The sequence below is a fragment of the Cetorhinus maximus genome, chromosome 15 (assembly GCF_964194155.1).
Source record: "Cetorhinus maximus chromosome 15, sCetMax3.hap1.1, whole genome shotgun sequence".
NCBI classification, from domain to species: Eukaryota; Metazoa; Chordata; class Chondrichthyes; order Lamniformes; family Cetorhinidae; genus Cetorhinus; species Cetorhinus maximus.
The window spans coordinates 88836182-88853764 of NC_135893.1; the positions used below are offsets into that span (position 1 = coordinate 88836182).

A 17583-nucleotide genomic window follows, 5' to 3' on the forward strand; every position below is an offset into this window, starting at 1 on the left:
AGCATTTTTTGTTTTTATTTCAGATTTCCAGCATCTGCAGTATTTTGCTTTTGTTTTCGCACACAGGAAAATGGCTGCTGGAGCCCAATCACTTCAGCTCCAGGGCATCGCTGTAGGAATTCCTCAGGGTAGTGTCTGAGGCCCAAGCACTTCAGTGGCTCCATTAATGACCTTCCCTCCAACATAAAGTCAGAAGTGGGAATTCTCATTGATGATTGCATAATGTTCAGTTCTATTTGAAACTCCCCAGATAATACATGCAGCAAGATCTCAACAACACTTAAGCTTGGGCTGATAGTAGCACTTTTTCCAAACAAGTACCAGGTAATGACCATTACACCTCCCCATGACATACAATGGTATTACCATCATTGACTCCCTCACAATCAACATCCTGGAGGTTATCTTTGACTATTAACTGTGACAGCCATATAAATATGATGATTACAAGAGCAGTTAAAAGTCTTTGTGTCCTGTAACAAGTGACTCACCTCCTGACTCCCCAAAGCCTATTCACATCTACGAGGCACAAGGCATGGATGTGATGGAATACACTCCACTTGCCAGGATGAGTGCAACTCCAACAACACTCAAGAAGCTTGACACCACTTGATTGACATCCCACCCACCACCTTAAACATTCACTCCCTCCACCTCCAGTGCACAGTGGCAGCCATGTGTACTATCCCACCCAGCACCTTAAACATTCACTCCCTTTACCTCCAGTGCACAGTGGCAGCAATCTGTACAAGGTGTACTACAGTAATTTGCTATGACTTCTTCCACAGCACCTTCCAAACCAGTGACCACTACCACTAGAAGTTTTAAGGCTTCAGACGAATGGACCCTTGTAGAAGCCTGCGTATGACATTAACGTGGGGACCTTGGGCGCCAGCATTGTCCACACGCTTTTGACAGGTTGGCGATCAGATTTTGGTGACCTGTGCAGCCACGCTGACCGGGACCACCTTGCCGCCACATCCTGTTTCCAATTTATATAGTCCCAAGCATAGAGGAGGGAAACTAATGGTTAACCTCTAGCCAACCTATTGATTTTTTGTGTAGTTGGCACTTTATCGCCGCTTGGGAGCTGTCTGTGTTGTATAAGGGACTGTTGCACAGCTGGTCGCTCGGGCCCCGGCGAGGGACTAAGTTTTTACGTCCTGCTCTTTCTGTTAAATGTAAACAGGCTTCACCACCCGCCACCTATCACATGAGAAGGTTTCAACAAGCGAAAGTAAAGTTTGGCCAGAGAAAGACAACTTAAAAGCTCACAAAGCTCGAAGTTATTTTAAGATATTTTGGAATTCATTTAGGAAGTTGCTGAGATCTAACAAACTGCAACAACTCCTGTCGCCAGTTTACAGTCCAGGATGTCGATTGTAAGTGTTTTCCCTTTGGATACCGTCACCCTGCTTTTGTTTGGGGTTCTGACCATTATCCTCCTCGTGTATTTTAACACCGGGTCTAAATCTCATGGAATCGCCAACTTTCCTCCGGGTCCCGCTCCTCTCCCAGTGATTGGCAACCTGCACATGTTGGATCTGAAGAAGCTGCACAAATCTTTGATGCAGGTAGGAGGCGACCAGATTCTTACAGTAAATGGGAAACCTGTTTGTTACCTCTGTTTAGCGCCTCGAGAAGTTCAATTCTGCCCCAAAGGCGCTACATGAATGCAAATTGTTGACACACTGCAAACCAACCAGAGAGCAGCTGATTTCTCCCCAGAGGCAATGCTGGTAAATTGACATCATGTTGGGCAGGGAAAGAAACTGGTTGTAGTGTTGTTCCCTGTATTCCTACACCGCTCCACCACTTTGGCTGTTTGCCAAGTGGACATAAGTGTATAACACTGAAGGAACAGTGGCATTTCCAGTGCAATTGAGGTACCGGCTTAGTTGAGGTGGAAGTGTCTTTACTGCCAACCATGATCAACGAGATATCAATTGAAAGGGAATATGAAGACCACCTCAACCACCCCCCTTAAAGAGGCACTAATAATAAACCATAACAAAAGTTGAAAGGAAACTTTAATTAAAATGTCTTGGGAGCGGGTGATGATACAGTTCTGCCCCGACGGTGTCCACGAGTTGCAGAAGCCTCAAAGTGGGCATTATGTACACCATCACCAGGGGCATACTGGTGCAGCACAGCCCCATGACATGGAGCACCATCTTCTCTATCAGCCTCATTGGATGTAGGCATGCTGTTTCGTACTACCGTGTAGAGCAGGAGAGAGAGAGGGAGGGCAAAAAGTCACTGAGCGTGTTGCATTTTGTTTGGGTGATGTGTCTGCCATAGTTGAATCACCGAAGGTACGTGGCGGCTGCAAGAGGTTGGTTTGAGCTGGCATCTTTGTGAAGTGTGGGAGGGTGAGGTGGAGTTTATGTCAATATTAGTCATAAGTCCTGAGAGCTAATGAGAAAGGGCACTGTACCGCATTGAGCAGTGTGAGAGGTGTGGTGAACAGGAGATGTTATATAAAGATACATTCACTAACCTTAGCCAAACAGAGGAAGCCATTAAATTCTTCCAGCACTGAAGCCAGGTTCTCAGGGTCTGACTCCAGGCATTGACCTCCCTTGCTACCTACACCTATACCCTTTGGAGGATTTGCATCCACCCCCTACCCCTCCAATGGCAATATGGCCTCTCTCCTCTGTTCAGTACCATGACTAATGCTTCCAGTAGTATATTAGTAAAGCTGGGAGGTATTGCACAGCCCTGGTATTTCATTTCTTTTCTACAGAATTGCAGCAATAGCAGCCTCCTGTGATTCAGTGCAGCGTCCTGCTAAGAAGGAGAGACTGCCTTTAAGGGCTAGAGGCAAGCTGCAACATGTGCTAGCCTCATACAGTCTTCAGATTTCAGTCTTCAGAAAGATTCACAAGCCTTTGAGTGAAGAAATTTCTCCTTATCTCGGTCCTGAATGGCTGACCACTTATTCTGAGACTGCAACCCTGTGTTCTTGATTTTGCAGCCAGGGGAAACATTTTCTCATCAGCGACCCTGTCGAACCCCGTAAGATTTTGTATATGATTAACTTGGATCACCTCTCATTCTTCCAAACTCCAGGGCATATCTCATTAGTTTAATTAATCTCATAAAGCAACCCCCTCTCCCAGGAATCACATCCCACACCCAGAAATGGGAGCTGGTGAATTTTTAGCCCTAAAAGTGCTATTGGAAGGAAATGCAGGGATAGTTTGATATTTAAATTCTTTTCTTAAATATACTACCAGACCTACCTGTGACAGAAAACCAATCAATTTGTGATGGGTCCTTCTGACCTGGGACTAGTTAATAATCTCAGGAGTTTACAGACAACAACTACCACTTGGCCACAGAGAGGACTGTATTGGTGACTTTAAAGGATAAACAGGTAAGAAGCATAGCACAATAATAGACCAGATCCCACATAACCCATGGGAAGCATCACAAGTGATGTAGTGGTCATTATCAAATATTTTGACTGAAATAAACATTGAATTGATCTGACGTATTTTGGATATCTGATAGTTTAATTGTATAGATGTATATTATTGAGAGAAGCAACACACAACATGCTGTGTAAAAATTTGACTTCATTGGTCATGCAAATCTGTTCCTTTTGTTCTAGCTATCTGAGAAGTACGGCACAGTTTTCAGCATCAAGCTAGGACCCAGAAATGTGGTGGTGCTGACCGGCTATGAGGCAGTGAAGGATGCACTTGTCAACCATGCAGAGGAATTTGGTGAAAGAGCACGCGTCCCAATATTTGAGTCAGTTTCAAAGGGACATGGTAATTCTCACCTTTAACTTTGTTATTGTAAAATCTATAAGTTAAATTCTAGTTGCATTCTGTCCTGGTTCAGATAATTAATCATTTTCAGAGTTTAGCCAAGGTTGATTTTTCGAAAGGTTAACATTTTAAAGAACTTTGAAAGATAAAAATGACCCTCTGAATAAGATTGATATTGGCACTATTTCAAAGAAGAGCAAGTGAGTTATTCCTGGTGTTCTGGTCCATATTTATCCTTCAGTCAACATCACTAAAATACAGATTATCTGGCCTTTGTCATATTATTTGTGGAAGCTTGCTGTGCGCAGATGGGCTACCACCCTTCCCCTGTTACAGTGGTGACTGGACCTCGTAAACACCCTATTAACTGTAAAGCATTTGGGACATCCAGAGGTTGTAAAAGACCCTATAGAAATGCAAACCTTCCTCAGTCCACTGCTTTCTGTTCCCCTCACCAGCCATTCCATGGATTCTTGGAGGAAGGTTGTCAATTAATCCTGAGTATTACAAGAGCCACAGTGATTACTTCTTTCTAATGGGTTTAATTTTAGGTATTATTTTTGGTCATGGGGAGTCATGGAAGCAAATGCGAAGGTTCACCTTAACCACGTTACGAGATTTTGGAATGGGCAAAAAAACCATTGAAGACAAAATAATTGAGGAAACCGATTTTCTGATAAAATTGATTGATTCTTATAAAGGTGAGTTTGTGTGAGGTAAGTGAACAGAATTATCAGTGTTTCTTTTCTCTGCGTGCTTGTAATTATTTATAAATGCAGATAAGCATTAAAGAATCACAGAAATCTATATCACAGAAAGAGGACATTTGGTCTATTGTGTCCCTGCTAGCTTTCTGCTAGAACAGTCCAAAGTAATCCCACTTATTGCTGGGTGCCCATAGCTCTGTCCCTTCCTCTGATGTGAATCAAGGGTTTCTCCCGCTACTGATGTGACAAACTGGTTTTTTAGTTTCTCGTTTATCCGACTTTCAATTCCTGTCCTCCATTCTAGCCAGCGTCTTTGCTACCTCCTCTTTACCTTCCTTTAACAGCCTAGGGAACAAGCTCAGTGTCTTACCAGACGAGCGATACAATTGTGATTTGCTATAAAGGATCAGCGCTAAATTGTATGTGATTTTTCCTTTTTTTGCAGGCCAACCATTTAATCCAACCATCAAACTGAACTCTGCTGTGGCCAACATAATTTGCTCTATAGTTTTGGGGGACAGATTTGATTATGAGGATGAAACGTTTGTCAGTTTAGTAAAGCGAGTGAACGAAAACATTCAACTCGCTGGTTCGACTATGATCCAGGTAAATCTAATTTTGCATTAACGACAGAAATACATTCCAGTAAAGAACATTTGGAACTAACAGTAGCTGGAATGAAGTCTTGGGCAGCCTGTGGTGCAAAATATTATTAAAGTTTCTTTTTTTTATGTGGCTGGTTAATTTAAGGAAGAACATTTGTCACAATTTTGTGGTACATCCTATTTAATCATCTAATTTAATACGGAGGATAAAAAACTCAGCATTTTCCAGACAAAAACTCTCTTAAGCTACTTGCTGCAGAAATGCACCTTAATAACTTATCAGGAGGTTATTCTGTCAGCTGTGTTTGAGAACCTTTGGATTATGGAACCAGTACAGGAAAGTAGTTTTTGTGATAGCGATCAGCCAGGTTATAATTGAATGGGAGATCTGGCAGAAGGGATTGAATGGCCTGCCGTTCCTGTGTTGTTATTTTTAATAATGGAATGTTGCAAATCTGAACTCAAAAGCAGCAGGTTGGAAATGATCTACTCAAGAGACATGTCAACATTTTGTTCTAGAGCTGTTTGATAGGATGATCGCTAATGAATGCACAATTTGGGCACTTTAATGCAGCAGCTGCATAATATTTAATATTGCACTGAAGTGCTGTTTTTGGCTGCAGTAGAGTGCTTCAGTTGGAGTTTGGTGACTGAGGGAGTTTAAGGGTTAAATTCCATCTAAAGCCTAGTCTCTCTCTAGTTTAGCAATTAACTAACAGTTACTGTTTGGGTTGGAAAAAAGTGAGTTTTAGTCCAGCCTTAAAGCAGGGCTCATTCAGGTTCTGTTTGCAGCTGCAACTAGTTAACTAGATAACTGGTGTAATCAGGTTTTCCAAGGCTAGGTTCAGTGAGTATAATGTAGGCTATCTCATAGTGCTGACCTTGTCTGCACTGGAGTGCTGTTTTTGGCTGCATTAGGGTGCTTCAGTTGGAGTTTGGTGACTGAGGGAGTTCGGCGAGGAAGTGCATCTTTCCTTTTCTACCTTTCCTCAAAGGAGAGTGGTGGCCGTGGTAAGTAGGACTTTGTGAGTAAAGTAGAAAAGTATAATATTTTTAAACAAGTTGCCATACTTGAATTCAACTGAAGTGCCAGGAATAAGGGAAATCTAGGGCCAATATAATAAAGTAATGTAAATAATCCAAAGCAGAATAAAGTTACCATAAGGGAAGTAGAGTTAAGATATGGCAGGGCAGCTCAGTCAAGTTGAATGCGTGTCCTGTAATATGTGCAAAGTCATGGACACTATCAGTGCCCTAGATGACCACATGTGCAGGAAGTGCTGCCAGCTGCAGGAACTTGAGCTCCGGGTTTCAGAGCTCGAGCAGAGGCTGGAGTCTCTGTGGCACATCCGGGAGGCTGAGAGCTAGGTGGATAGCACTTTCAGAGAGGTGGTCACACCGCAGCTTAAGGGCCTGATGACAGAGAGGGAATAGGTGACCACCAGGCAGTCCAAGAGAAGTAGGCAGGTAATGCAGGAGTCCCCTGGGATCCCACTTACAAATCGGTTTTCCATTTTGGAAGCAGTTGAGGGAGCTGGTTCTTCAGATGAGCGCAGTCAGAGCCAGGTTTGTGGCATCACATGCGTCTCAGCTTTCCGGAAGGGGAGGAAAAATAAAGAAGATCAATATTGATAAGGGATTCATCAGTTAGGGGAACAGATAGGCGTGCCTGTGGCCGTAGACGTGACTCGAGGATGATTTGTTGCCTCCCTGGTGCCAGGGGCAAGGATGTCACAGAGCGGCTGCAGGACATTCTTTTGGGGGGAGGGTTAAGGCACGCCCAGCGTGACTCGCAGCCGGAAGCACTCAGCGCTCCCTGTGCGGGCAAGGGGAGGAGGGAGAGTCGGGGCCTGTGCACTTCCACGCACGCGTGCAAAACAGCACAGAAATCTCCCTGAGGCACAGAGCGGCCTCAAGGAGTCCAATTTCATTGTGATAACCTGAAAATAAGATTTGAAAAAATTATTCAGACATGTCCCCTCATGTGACAGTGTGTATGGATTTTATTAAAAATTTTTAATTAATTCATAAAACCTTCATGAAACCTCATCCTGCCCGTGGATGAGGTTCCATGAAAAATGCGAAGGCCGCCTGGGCTCTTCGCCTGCCCGCCAACCTTAAGGTTGGACGAGCAGCCCTGAGAATCAATTTAATGAGTTGATTAATGGCCTTAACAGGCTTTTGACAGTTCGGTCAGCGCACAGCTGACTCCGCTGAGCACCCGCTGAACTGACGAGCAAAAATGACGCGTGGTGACGTCGGGACACACATCCATCGTCACCGCGCGTCATTTTACATGTTGGTGAGCGGACCCGTCCCCACATGCTGACCAGAAGGTTCAGGCCATGATGATGGCGATAAGAGAGACCTGGCTCAAAGAAGGGCAGAACTGGTTGTTAAATATTTCTGGGTACAAGTTGTTCAGAAAAGATGGGAAAGGAAGAAAAGGAGGTGGAGTGTCGGTATTGGTTAAGGAGAGCATTGCAGTGCTGGAGAAAGAGGATGTCCCAGAGAGTTCAAGGACAGCATCAATTTGGCTAGAGTTAAGGAACAAAAAAGGTGCAATTACATTGCTTGGTGTAGTCTATAGACTGCCAACTAATGAGAAGGATGTAGAAGAACAAATCTGCAGGGAAATTACAGAGAGATGCAAGCATTATAGAGTAGTTATAATGGGGGAGTTTAATTACCCGAATGTAGACTGGGACAGTGGTGGTGTAAATGGCGGAGAGGGGCAAAAGTTCCTAGATTGTGTTCAGGAAAGTTTTCTACAGCAGCATGTGTCCGATCCAACAAGATGGATGCACTGTTGGGCCTGGTTGCGAGGGTAGGTGAAAAAGCATATTAGAGTGAAGATGGATTATGAGAAAAGACTGGCAGCCAACAGAAAGGGGATCCCAAAGTCTTCTATAGGCATATAAATAGTAAAAGGTTAGTAAAAGGAGGAGTAGGGCCGATTAGGTCCGAAAAGGGAATTTACAGCTTGATGAAGGGGCTATGGCTGAGGTATTAATTGAATACTTTGCATCCGTCTTTACCAAGGAGGTAGATGCTACCCAGGCCATGCTGCCAGATGAGGAAACTCTGTCACTAGAAGAGTTCAAAATTGCTAAGGAGGAAGTGTGGAATAGACTGTCAGTACTTAAAGTTGACAAGGCACCGGGGACCAGAGGAGATGCATCCAAGGATATTGAAGGGAGTGAGAGTGGAAATTGCAGGGGCACTGGCAATAATCTTTCAGTCTTCCGTAGATTCAGGGGTGATGCCAGAGGACTGGAGAATTGCAAATATTATGATAAAAGCAAAAAACTGCGGATGCTGGAAATTCAAAACAAAAATAAAAATACCTGGAAAAACTCAGCAGGTCTGACAGCACCTGCGGAGAGGAATACAGTTAATGTTTCGAGTCCGAATGACTCTTCAACAAAACTAAGGAAAAATAGAAGAGATGAAATATAAGCTGGTTTAAGGGGGCTGGGACAAGTAGAGCTGGATAGAGGGCCAGTGATAGGTGGAAATAGCCAAAAGATGTCATAGACTAAAGGACAAAGCGGTGTTGACGGTGGTGATATTAGCTAAGTAATGTGCTATTAGGTGACATTAAGCGTAGAAAGCAGGACGAGCACGGTACAGATAGCCCTAGTGGGGGTGGGGTGGGGGGAAGGGATCGAAAGAGGCTAAAAGGTAGAGATAAAACAATGGATGGAAATACATTTAAAAATACTGGAAATAATTGGGAAAAGAAAAAAATATATAAATTATTGGAAAAAAGGGGGATCGGAAAGGGCGTGGGGATGGAGGAGAGGGTTCATGATCTAAAATTATTGATCTCAATATTCAGTCCGGAAGGCTGTAAAGTGCCTAGTTCGAAGATGAGGGGCTGTTCCTCCAGTTTGCGTTGAGCTTCACTGGAACATTGCAGCAGGCCATGGACGGACATGTGGGCATGAGAGCAGGGTGGAGTGTTGAAATGGCAAGCGACAGGGAGGTCTGGGTCATGCTTGCGGACAGACCGAAGGTGTTCCGCAAAGTGGTCACCCTGTCTGCGTTTGGTCTCTCCAATGTAGAGGAAACCGCATTGGGAGCAGCGACTGCAGTAGACTAAATTGAGGGAAGTGCAAGTGAAATGCTGCTTCACTTGAAAGGAGTGTTTGGGCTCTTGGACGGTGAGGAGAGGGGAATTAAAGGGGCAGGTGTTGCACCTTCTGCGGTTGCATGGGAAGGTGCCGTGGGAGGGGGTTGAGGTGTAGGGGGTGATGGAGGAGTGAACCAAGGTGTCCATGGATACGAAATTGGTTGAAAAATAGGAAGCCGAGAGTAATGGTCAATGGATATTTTTCTAGCTGGAGGAAGGTTTGTAGCGGAGTTCCCCAGGGGTCGGTACTGAGGCCCTTGCTTTTCCTGGTCTATATTAATGATCTAGATCTTGGTGTGCAGGGGACAATTTGAATATCTGCAAATAATTCGATGATTGGGAGTGTTGCAAGGAGGACAGTGCAGAACTTCAAAAGCACACAGACAAGTTGGTGGAGTGGGCAGATAGCTGGCAGGTGAAGTTCAGTGTGGAGAAGAGTGAGGTGATGCATTTTGGTAGGAAGAACATGGACAGACGACACTAAATAAGGGGTGAAATTTTGAAGGGGTTGCAGGAGCAGAAGACCAGTGTGTATATGCATAGATCATTGAAGGATTATGGCAGGACTGGTGAAGAGAGCAGTTAATAAAGCATAAATAAGCCTTTTCTGTAACCTCTTCAAACAGCTCCAGCAAGTTAGTTAAACGATTTCCCCATTTAGAAATCCATGCTGGCTCTTCTTTATCAACCCATATTTTTCCATGTGGCTACTAATTCCATCCAGAATAATTGTTTCTAGAATCTTGCCCACCACTGAAGTTAAACTGACTGGTTTGTAATTGCTGGGCTTATCTTTACAATCCTGGGCTTTATTAATAGGGGCATAGAGTACAAGAGCAGGGAGGTTATGCTGAATTTATATAAGACAATTGTTGGACCTCAGCTGGAGTATTGTGTACAGTTCTGGGTGCCACATTATAGGAAGGATGTGAACACATTGGAGAGAATGCAGATGAGGTTTCCAAGAATGGTTCCAGGAATGAGAAACTTCAGCTATGAGGATAGATTGGAGAGGTTGGACTGTTCCCCCTTGGAGAGAAGAAGGCTAAGAGGAGATTTGATAGAAATGCTCAAAATCATGAGGGGTCTGGACAGAGTAGATAGGGAGAAGCTGTTCCCATTCGTAAAAGGATCAAGAACGAGAGGGCACAGATTTAAAGTGATTTGCAAAAGAAGCAAATGTGACGTGAGAAAAAACTTTTCCACACAGCGAGTGGTTCGGGTCTGGAATTTACTGCCTGTCATTAGAAGACTATTTAAATAGAAACAATGTGCAGGGGTACGGGGAAAAGGCAGGGCAATGGCACCATGTCATAATGCTCATTTGGAGCGTAGACATGATGAGACAAATGGACTCCTTCTGTGCCGTTGAAATTCTGTGATTCTGTGATTCATTTATTGCATTTTTCTAATTCCAGAATACTGAGGTGAGGAGATTATTGGTTTTCTTTGACATTAACGTACATAGCATCAACTTATTTCTATTCTATAGATATACAATGCATTTCCCTTCTTGGGATTCCTTCCTGGATATCTCTCTCAATTTTTCTCCAACACCAAGCAGAATATTGCTTTCTTCAAGAACCTCTTCAACGAAAACTATCGGGAACCGAATGCGAATGACCTGAGGAGTTTTATTGAGGCGTTCGTGTTGAGACAACAGCAGGTAGAAACTCCATTCCCCTCTTAAGAAGTACTGTAGATTTTCTATAGGCTATGTTTGTTTTTTTTTGGTGCGAGAAAAGGCAACTTCGTTCAACTGGCATGACATGATGGGCTGAATGGCCACCTGTGGTGTAATTCCATGTAAATGGTTTGAAAAGAGTCACACTTTTAAAAAGAAAGAGCTGTCATTTGCATTGTGCCTTTCAGAACCCCAGAATGTCCCAAAGCACATTATAGCCAATTAAGTGCTTTTGAAGTGCAGTCATTGTTTGTGATGTGGATTCAACCAACATCACTAAAAGAGATTACCTAGTCATTACCACATTGCAAGTTGTGGGTGTTTGCCCTGCTTAAAGTGACTGCCTGTTTCCTACATTATAACAGTGACTGCACTCAGAAAACACTTTATTAGCTGTAAAACGCTTTGGGACATCCTAAGGACACGAAAGGCAATGGAAGTGCACCAGGGAGAACTCCCCTTCTTTTCATTGTAATGCATCCACCTGGGAGAACAAGACTGGGCCTCGTTTTAACATCTTATCTGAAAGTGACACCTCTGACAGCGCAGCATACCCTCAGTACCACACTGGAGTAATCCCTCTGCTGCCTCTTATTCCTGGCCCCTTTTCTGTGCTGCATTTCCCTGTAATCAATATTTCAGGTTAATTCTGTATCACATGCCGTATTCTACAGATTCCAATCCCAATTCTGAGTTCTTGTGGTGTTAATTCTTGTAGGAATCGGACAATCCCAATTCATACTTTCATGAAAACAACTTAACATACACCACAACCAACCTGTTTGCTGCAGGGATGGAGACCACCTCGACCACAATTCGCTGGGGAATGCTCCTGATGATGAAATATCCAGAGATTCAGAGTAAGTAGCAGTTGGATTGATTCCTCGCTGGAGCTGATCTTGTTGTATCATTTTGTATGCTTCATATTCCTGGATTACCCTGGGTGTGATTTTGAACTTGCCTGAATAAAGCTATAACTGTATTTCCAATCATTTTAAAAATGTAAAAGCAAAATACTGTGGATGCTGGAAATCTGAAACAAAAACAAAAATAACTGGAAAAACTCAGCAGGTCTGACAGCATCTGCGGAGAGGAACACAGTTATTGTTTCGAGTCCGAATGATGAAGAGTCATTCAGACTCGAACGATTACCAGGGTTCCTCTCCACAGATGCTGTCAAACCTGCTGAGGTTTTGCAGCTATTTTTATTTTAAAAATGTGCTTGGTTTGCAGAAAAAGTTCTTGAGGAAATTATCAGTGTTATTGGATCAGAACGATCTCCCAGAGCTGAAGATAGGAAAAATATGCCATACACTGATGCAGTGATCCACGAAATCCAGAGGTTTAGTGACATTTTGCCACTGAACATCACACGTGAAACCACAGTGGACTTCAACTTCAAAGGATTCTTCATTCCAAAGGTACCCTAGGGGAAGTATGGCCACAACTGGGGCCTAATATTCTGAAATTTAATAGGGGTCGGGAAAGGGGTGGGGTAGGGGAGAAAGTGAGCTCTCAAGGTTGTATCTAATTGCATTGTGCACCATTAGGGAATAAGTGGATGGCTCTCATAACTTATATGTACCAACTTATATATAATCCTTTAATGTGGCGATGTCTGGGGTGTTTTATTATTAAAGTCGCATGTTGTTGTTAAGTTGGTAATGGAGAAAGAGCAGAGTGGGAATAATTGAACAACTCTTTCAAAGAGTTGCACAGGAACGATGGACTGAAAGGCTCTTTCTGTGTGAATAGTTTTGGTAATTTCTTTTGAATATAACAATGAAATCATATTGAAATGATATTTGAATATTTTAGGGAACCCATGTGATTCCATTGCTGTCCTCTGTGCTGAACGATAAAACCCAATGGGAAAAACCAAATGAGTTCAACCCGTCTCACTTTCTGGATGCTGAGGGCAAGTTTGTGACGAGAGATGCCTTCATGCCTTTCTCTGCAGGTAGCACAATTTATGAATTTTTGGATTATATATTGGTGGAATTTCCCCTCCCTTGCTGGGGAAAATAAAATGGAAATGTAGCATTAAGGAAATTGCATTTCTATTATCTTTTAGGAGGGTGGGGTGGTTGTGGGACTGCAAAGGAATGGGCTACTGTCAATGCAGAGTCTGACCCAATATCTATGCACATAATTTTGAAGAGGGTGAGTGAGCAATTCGGAGCTGGAATCTGGGCTAATTTGCCTTTTTCCTAAGACTGCCAGAAGCTGAGACCAGCTAATGAAACACAGACTGGGAATTAATGGAACTTCCATTGATTAAAAATACACCTTCACAATTTCAGGATATCATAAAGTGCATCACACCAATGTCATTGAATCTTAGTCAATATTGAAATGTAGGGACACTGCAGACCGTCCAAGATGAATGCAGGTCTCAGCAGGGGTTTAGTGCCAAATTTTGACTCCAAGAAAATATGTTGGCCATATCATTTCTAAGTCAACTATTACATTGTTTTCCTATGTATTAATCATTTGAGTCCCTAAACTTCAGTAAAACTATGCATTTTAAGTGAAAAATATTAGTGCCGATAGTCATTTTATTTCAAACCATGTGGTATTTTGAATCATTAGACATTAGTATAGCTAGAATTTCATTATGCAACAGTTTAATTGTTTAATACAAGCCTATTAAAACCATGAATTACAGAAAACTTTACTTATTTCTGATGGGGGATGGTATGTAGAGGGGAACTAATTTTCCAGATTTATATTAATAACCTAGACCTGGGTGTACAGGGCACAATTTCAAAATTTGAAAACAATGCAAGACTTGGAAGTATTGTGAACTGTGAGGAGGACAGTGATAGACTTCAAGAGGACAGGGGGGAGCTGTACAGGAGGGTTACTGCTGTGTTGCTGCTGCCGCACATTGACTCAGAGACATTGTGCAGCAGCAGCATGAGGGTCGGGACCCTGGGCCCGGCCTTTCCTCCGCCACCTCTTAATCTCCCCAGGCTCCGGATTCACAGCCACACCGCGAGCTCCGGACATTCCAGTCAACTCTTAACATCCGGCCTGAACTCAAACTCCAGAGCCTCGAGTCTAAACTTGCCCTTGTGCCCCACATAATAACACAGGTAGAAACCATTCGACATGGTCCCTGCACTGGCAGCCTCTGGGTCACAAATCACACAGCCCCACGTGGTTGCGAGGGGATATTCGTGCAGTTTTGATTGTTGCCATCAATGAGCCCTGCATGTGTTACTCCTGGAAACAAGTAGCTTCAATATTGGAGGCAGTGAGGATTCAAATCAATACCAATCTTACAGACTGAAAATCCAGCCAGACAATTGATTGGGTGGATTCCACTGAGATCAGTGGAAAGAAAAAATCAAGTGGGGCGTATGACGCATGGCCAATCAGCAAAGGGGAGTTTAATATCCAGCCTTTAACTAGGAGGTACCACAGGTGAAATAGGAGGTATTGGAAGTGGGGTAAGGCTGGAGCCGGAGATACAGAAAATGACAATGACTTCTCCTAGCTACTAATCTTCAGGGACTGATGGACATGCTCTGTTGGGAGCAGGGAAAAGGTGGTGTTCCATTTTCTGGCATCTCAATTGGGTGAAGCAAGGATATGTTGGCCATTCGCACCATATATGCCTCCTATAGGCGTGGCGAGTAGCTACCGTACTATATACGTGCAATAGGTTACTGATGCATTCTCTCATGTCGCCTTTTATGCAAATGTACACTACTAATGTCAATCTGGTGTTTTATGACAAAAAAATCATCCAGCATTTGCTAATGGTGAATTAGTCAGGACAATCCTATCATTCAGTTTGCCACATCTTAAGGATGTGTAAATTTTGTGTGAGAACTAAGAAAACTGAGAGCAGATAAAGACAAGCTTCAGTTTTTCCACGCTCATATTTCTTGTTGAACCCCCAGATTTGTTTATTACGCAATACATTTAAGAGATTTTAGTTTCTCTGAATTTTCAGCCTTAAAACGATTTGAATAGATGTTTCACCACTTTACATTTTACACTGCCCTCCTTCTGCACCTGTTACCGTTCTCATGTTGGTTTTAAAATTCACAACTGACCTCCAGAATTTATACAAATGCTTCCTTCGTGAGTGATTTGACTTCCTTATCGATGTTTTGTATTGTTGTCAGGCAAGAGAGACTGGATTTGGACAAGCTCAGTTGATCCAAGAGCTCTTTGAGTTAAGGGAAGGCGTCTAAACCGCAGGCATCGGTGGTAACTATTTGTTACGGTCCCTATGAATCATGCAGGGACGCAGATTGGTGGGTTACAGGACTAGCCATTAAAGCTTTAAAGGTGCTCCAGCAGCGCTGCACCCTTGGGTCGTGGAGGTCAGAGCTGACTGGAATCGTACCTCTTCTAAGTTGATTGGGGCTGTGCCGTAGGTTTCTTCTTTCTCCTGATATCGCTTCCTGAGCTCCGGAAGGGTTTCCTCTTGTATCTCTTCACTATGCATGCTCATCTCACCTCAGTGGTTGGCCAGCAGATGTGTAATCAGTCCTTCATTGGCAAACTTTAACTCTTACTATGCTGGCAGAGATCCCACCCACAGGCAGGTCCTATGATCAGAACTATCTCCAACCAAGGTTAATGGCAGTGGGAACTGTTGCACCAGCTTCCTGTCCTGGCAGATGATCAGCCTCTGAAGAGATTGAAGAAGTTCTTGTATTCATTACATTCCTATTACACAGATAGTATATTGAACTGTGTGAAACCAAAGCTACCAACTGTCCAATTATGCCCATAGATTGTGACATTAACACTTCTTGCAGCGAACATACTGCTTCTAACATTTTTTCTACTGTAGTCCTTAAAGGCTTGAACCCACAAGCCCCGGTGTTTGAGAGGTGATTGTGCTGCCCACTGAGCTCTGGCTGGCGCCTTAAATCATTAAGAAATTTATTTTAAATTTGAACAGACATGTAGACTGGTCGCAGGACTTCAAGGCATGTTTGTTTGGATACTGCCGTATAGAACAGCAATGCAACATTGGCTAGTTTAAAAATCATTCTGAATAACTTTGTTTCTTTGAAGAGCAGCTTTGAAATTTTTGCAATTGTTTTCTTTTTGCAGGTCGGAGGGCCTGTGTTGGTGAGACCCTGGCTAAGATGGAACTGTTCCTGTTCATTACTGCTCTGTTACAAACATTTAAGTTTCAAGTTCCACCGAATGTCGGTGAATTGGGGCTCGAGTCTGGTGTGGGATTTACTTCATACCCCAAGTACCCCTATGTTTGTGCTGTCCGCCGCTGATGTAAACACCTCGTTCATGATTTACCTGATTTTCCTTTGCTCAACTTCCTTAATCACTTCTAGAAATGTGTGTGCGTGTGTTTTTTTACACAGTGGCTGTTATGTTTGTCATTGTGCTGAGTCCTGCTAGTGAGGTTTACACACCGTTCACAAAACACTCTGTCCCGAATGGCCTCCTTCTGCACTGTAAAGATTCTTTGATTCTGTAATGCACAAAGAGGCCGGAATGTTCAGTAAAGTGAGATACACCAGGAATTGTGAATTCCAAAATTTGCTGGATGACTTATCCTGTCACCTCCCGCCTTCCCTCATTTGCATCACACAAACAACATCTGACCGTTAGTTATGTTACACTGGATTTGCTGATTAATTGCCCATTGACCGCAGTGAAGAAAGTATCTGTTCAAACTTAAACTGGAGGGATTCATCTAGGGAGCAGGGCGTTTAACAGTGAATTGGGGTGGGTGGGGATCCATGTTATTAAAGGTGTTTTTGCTAATTATGAGTGATGGATGAGTGCCACTTTTGGTGAAATTATTACCCTCTCGTTTATAAACATAATTATGCTTTAACTACACCGATCATTAAGGATAAATCAGCCCGACCCTCCACCCATATGCCGCTTTGTTTAATACACAATAGTGTGCAGTTATCTGGCTGTTCGAAGAGAAAAGATCACTCTTCCATGTGAATGTTAAGGTGAATGGATGTATTCCTGGAGGCTTCATCATGTGACCTCTCACCTCTAACTAACCCGCCCCCATGCCGCTGCCATTGATTGCCCAACATGTCCATTCTCACAGAGCCCTGCCAATTAGTGGACTCCAGCCTCTTTAGCCTTTTATCCCCATCACCTACACTTTTATATCTGATCAATTATTCAAAGAATGAAAAAGGGACACAAATTTTTGATGCTCCTATGATTTTTCTCTGGGTTGGTCCTAGAAGTGTCGTGGACATTAATCTTGAATCCATGGATACACCAGAGCGGTCACTGAGTAGAGTAATTACAGCAAGGAAGTTGTCCATTCGGCCCATTGAATTCATGCTGGCTTTATGCAGATTAATCCACTCAGTCCCATTCTATCGCTCTATCCACGTAGCCCTATAAGTTTATTTTTCTTAAGTGCCCATCCAGTTTCCTTCTCAAAGCATTGATTTGTCTCTGCTCCCATCAACCTTGTATGCAGCAAGTTCCAGGTGATTACCACTCGCTGGGTACAAACGTTCTTCCTCATCCTGCACCACTTGCCCAAAACCTTAACTATGTCTCCCTCCTAGTCCTTGTATCATTGACTAATGGGAACAGTTTTTCCTTGTCCATCTTATCTAAACTTGCCATGTACATCTCTATCTCTATCAATCTCTGCTCAGTTTCTTTGCTCCAACGAGAATAAATACAACTTCTC

The 17583-nt window shown here is 43.2% G+C and overlaps 1 protein-coding gene across 1 annotated transcript in view; it reads left to right on the forward strand.

The window, feature by feature from the left end:
- The first annotated feature begins 1008 nt into the window (after positions 1-1008).
- The window catches only part of LOC144690309 (uncharacterized), a 79664-nt gene continuing 63089 nt past the window's right edge, over positions 1009-17583 (forward strand). Inside the window, 9 exon segments of the mRNA XM_078557664.1 lie at positions 1009-1574; positions 3620-3782; positions 4334-4483; positions 4935-5095; positions 10722-10895; positions 11632-11773; positions 12147-12334; positions 12732-12873; positions 15996-16171. Coding sequence (XP_078413790.1) covers positions 1374-1574; positions 3620-3782; positions 4334-4483; positions 4935-5095; positions 10722-10895; positions 11632-11773; positions 12147-12334; positions 12732-12873; positions 15996-16171 — 1497 coding nt within the window. The 5' untranslated portion in view covers positions 1009-1373.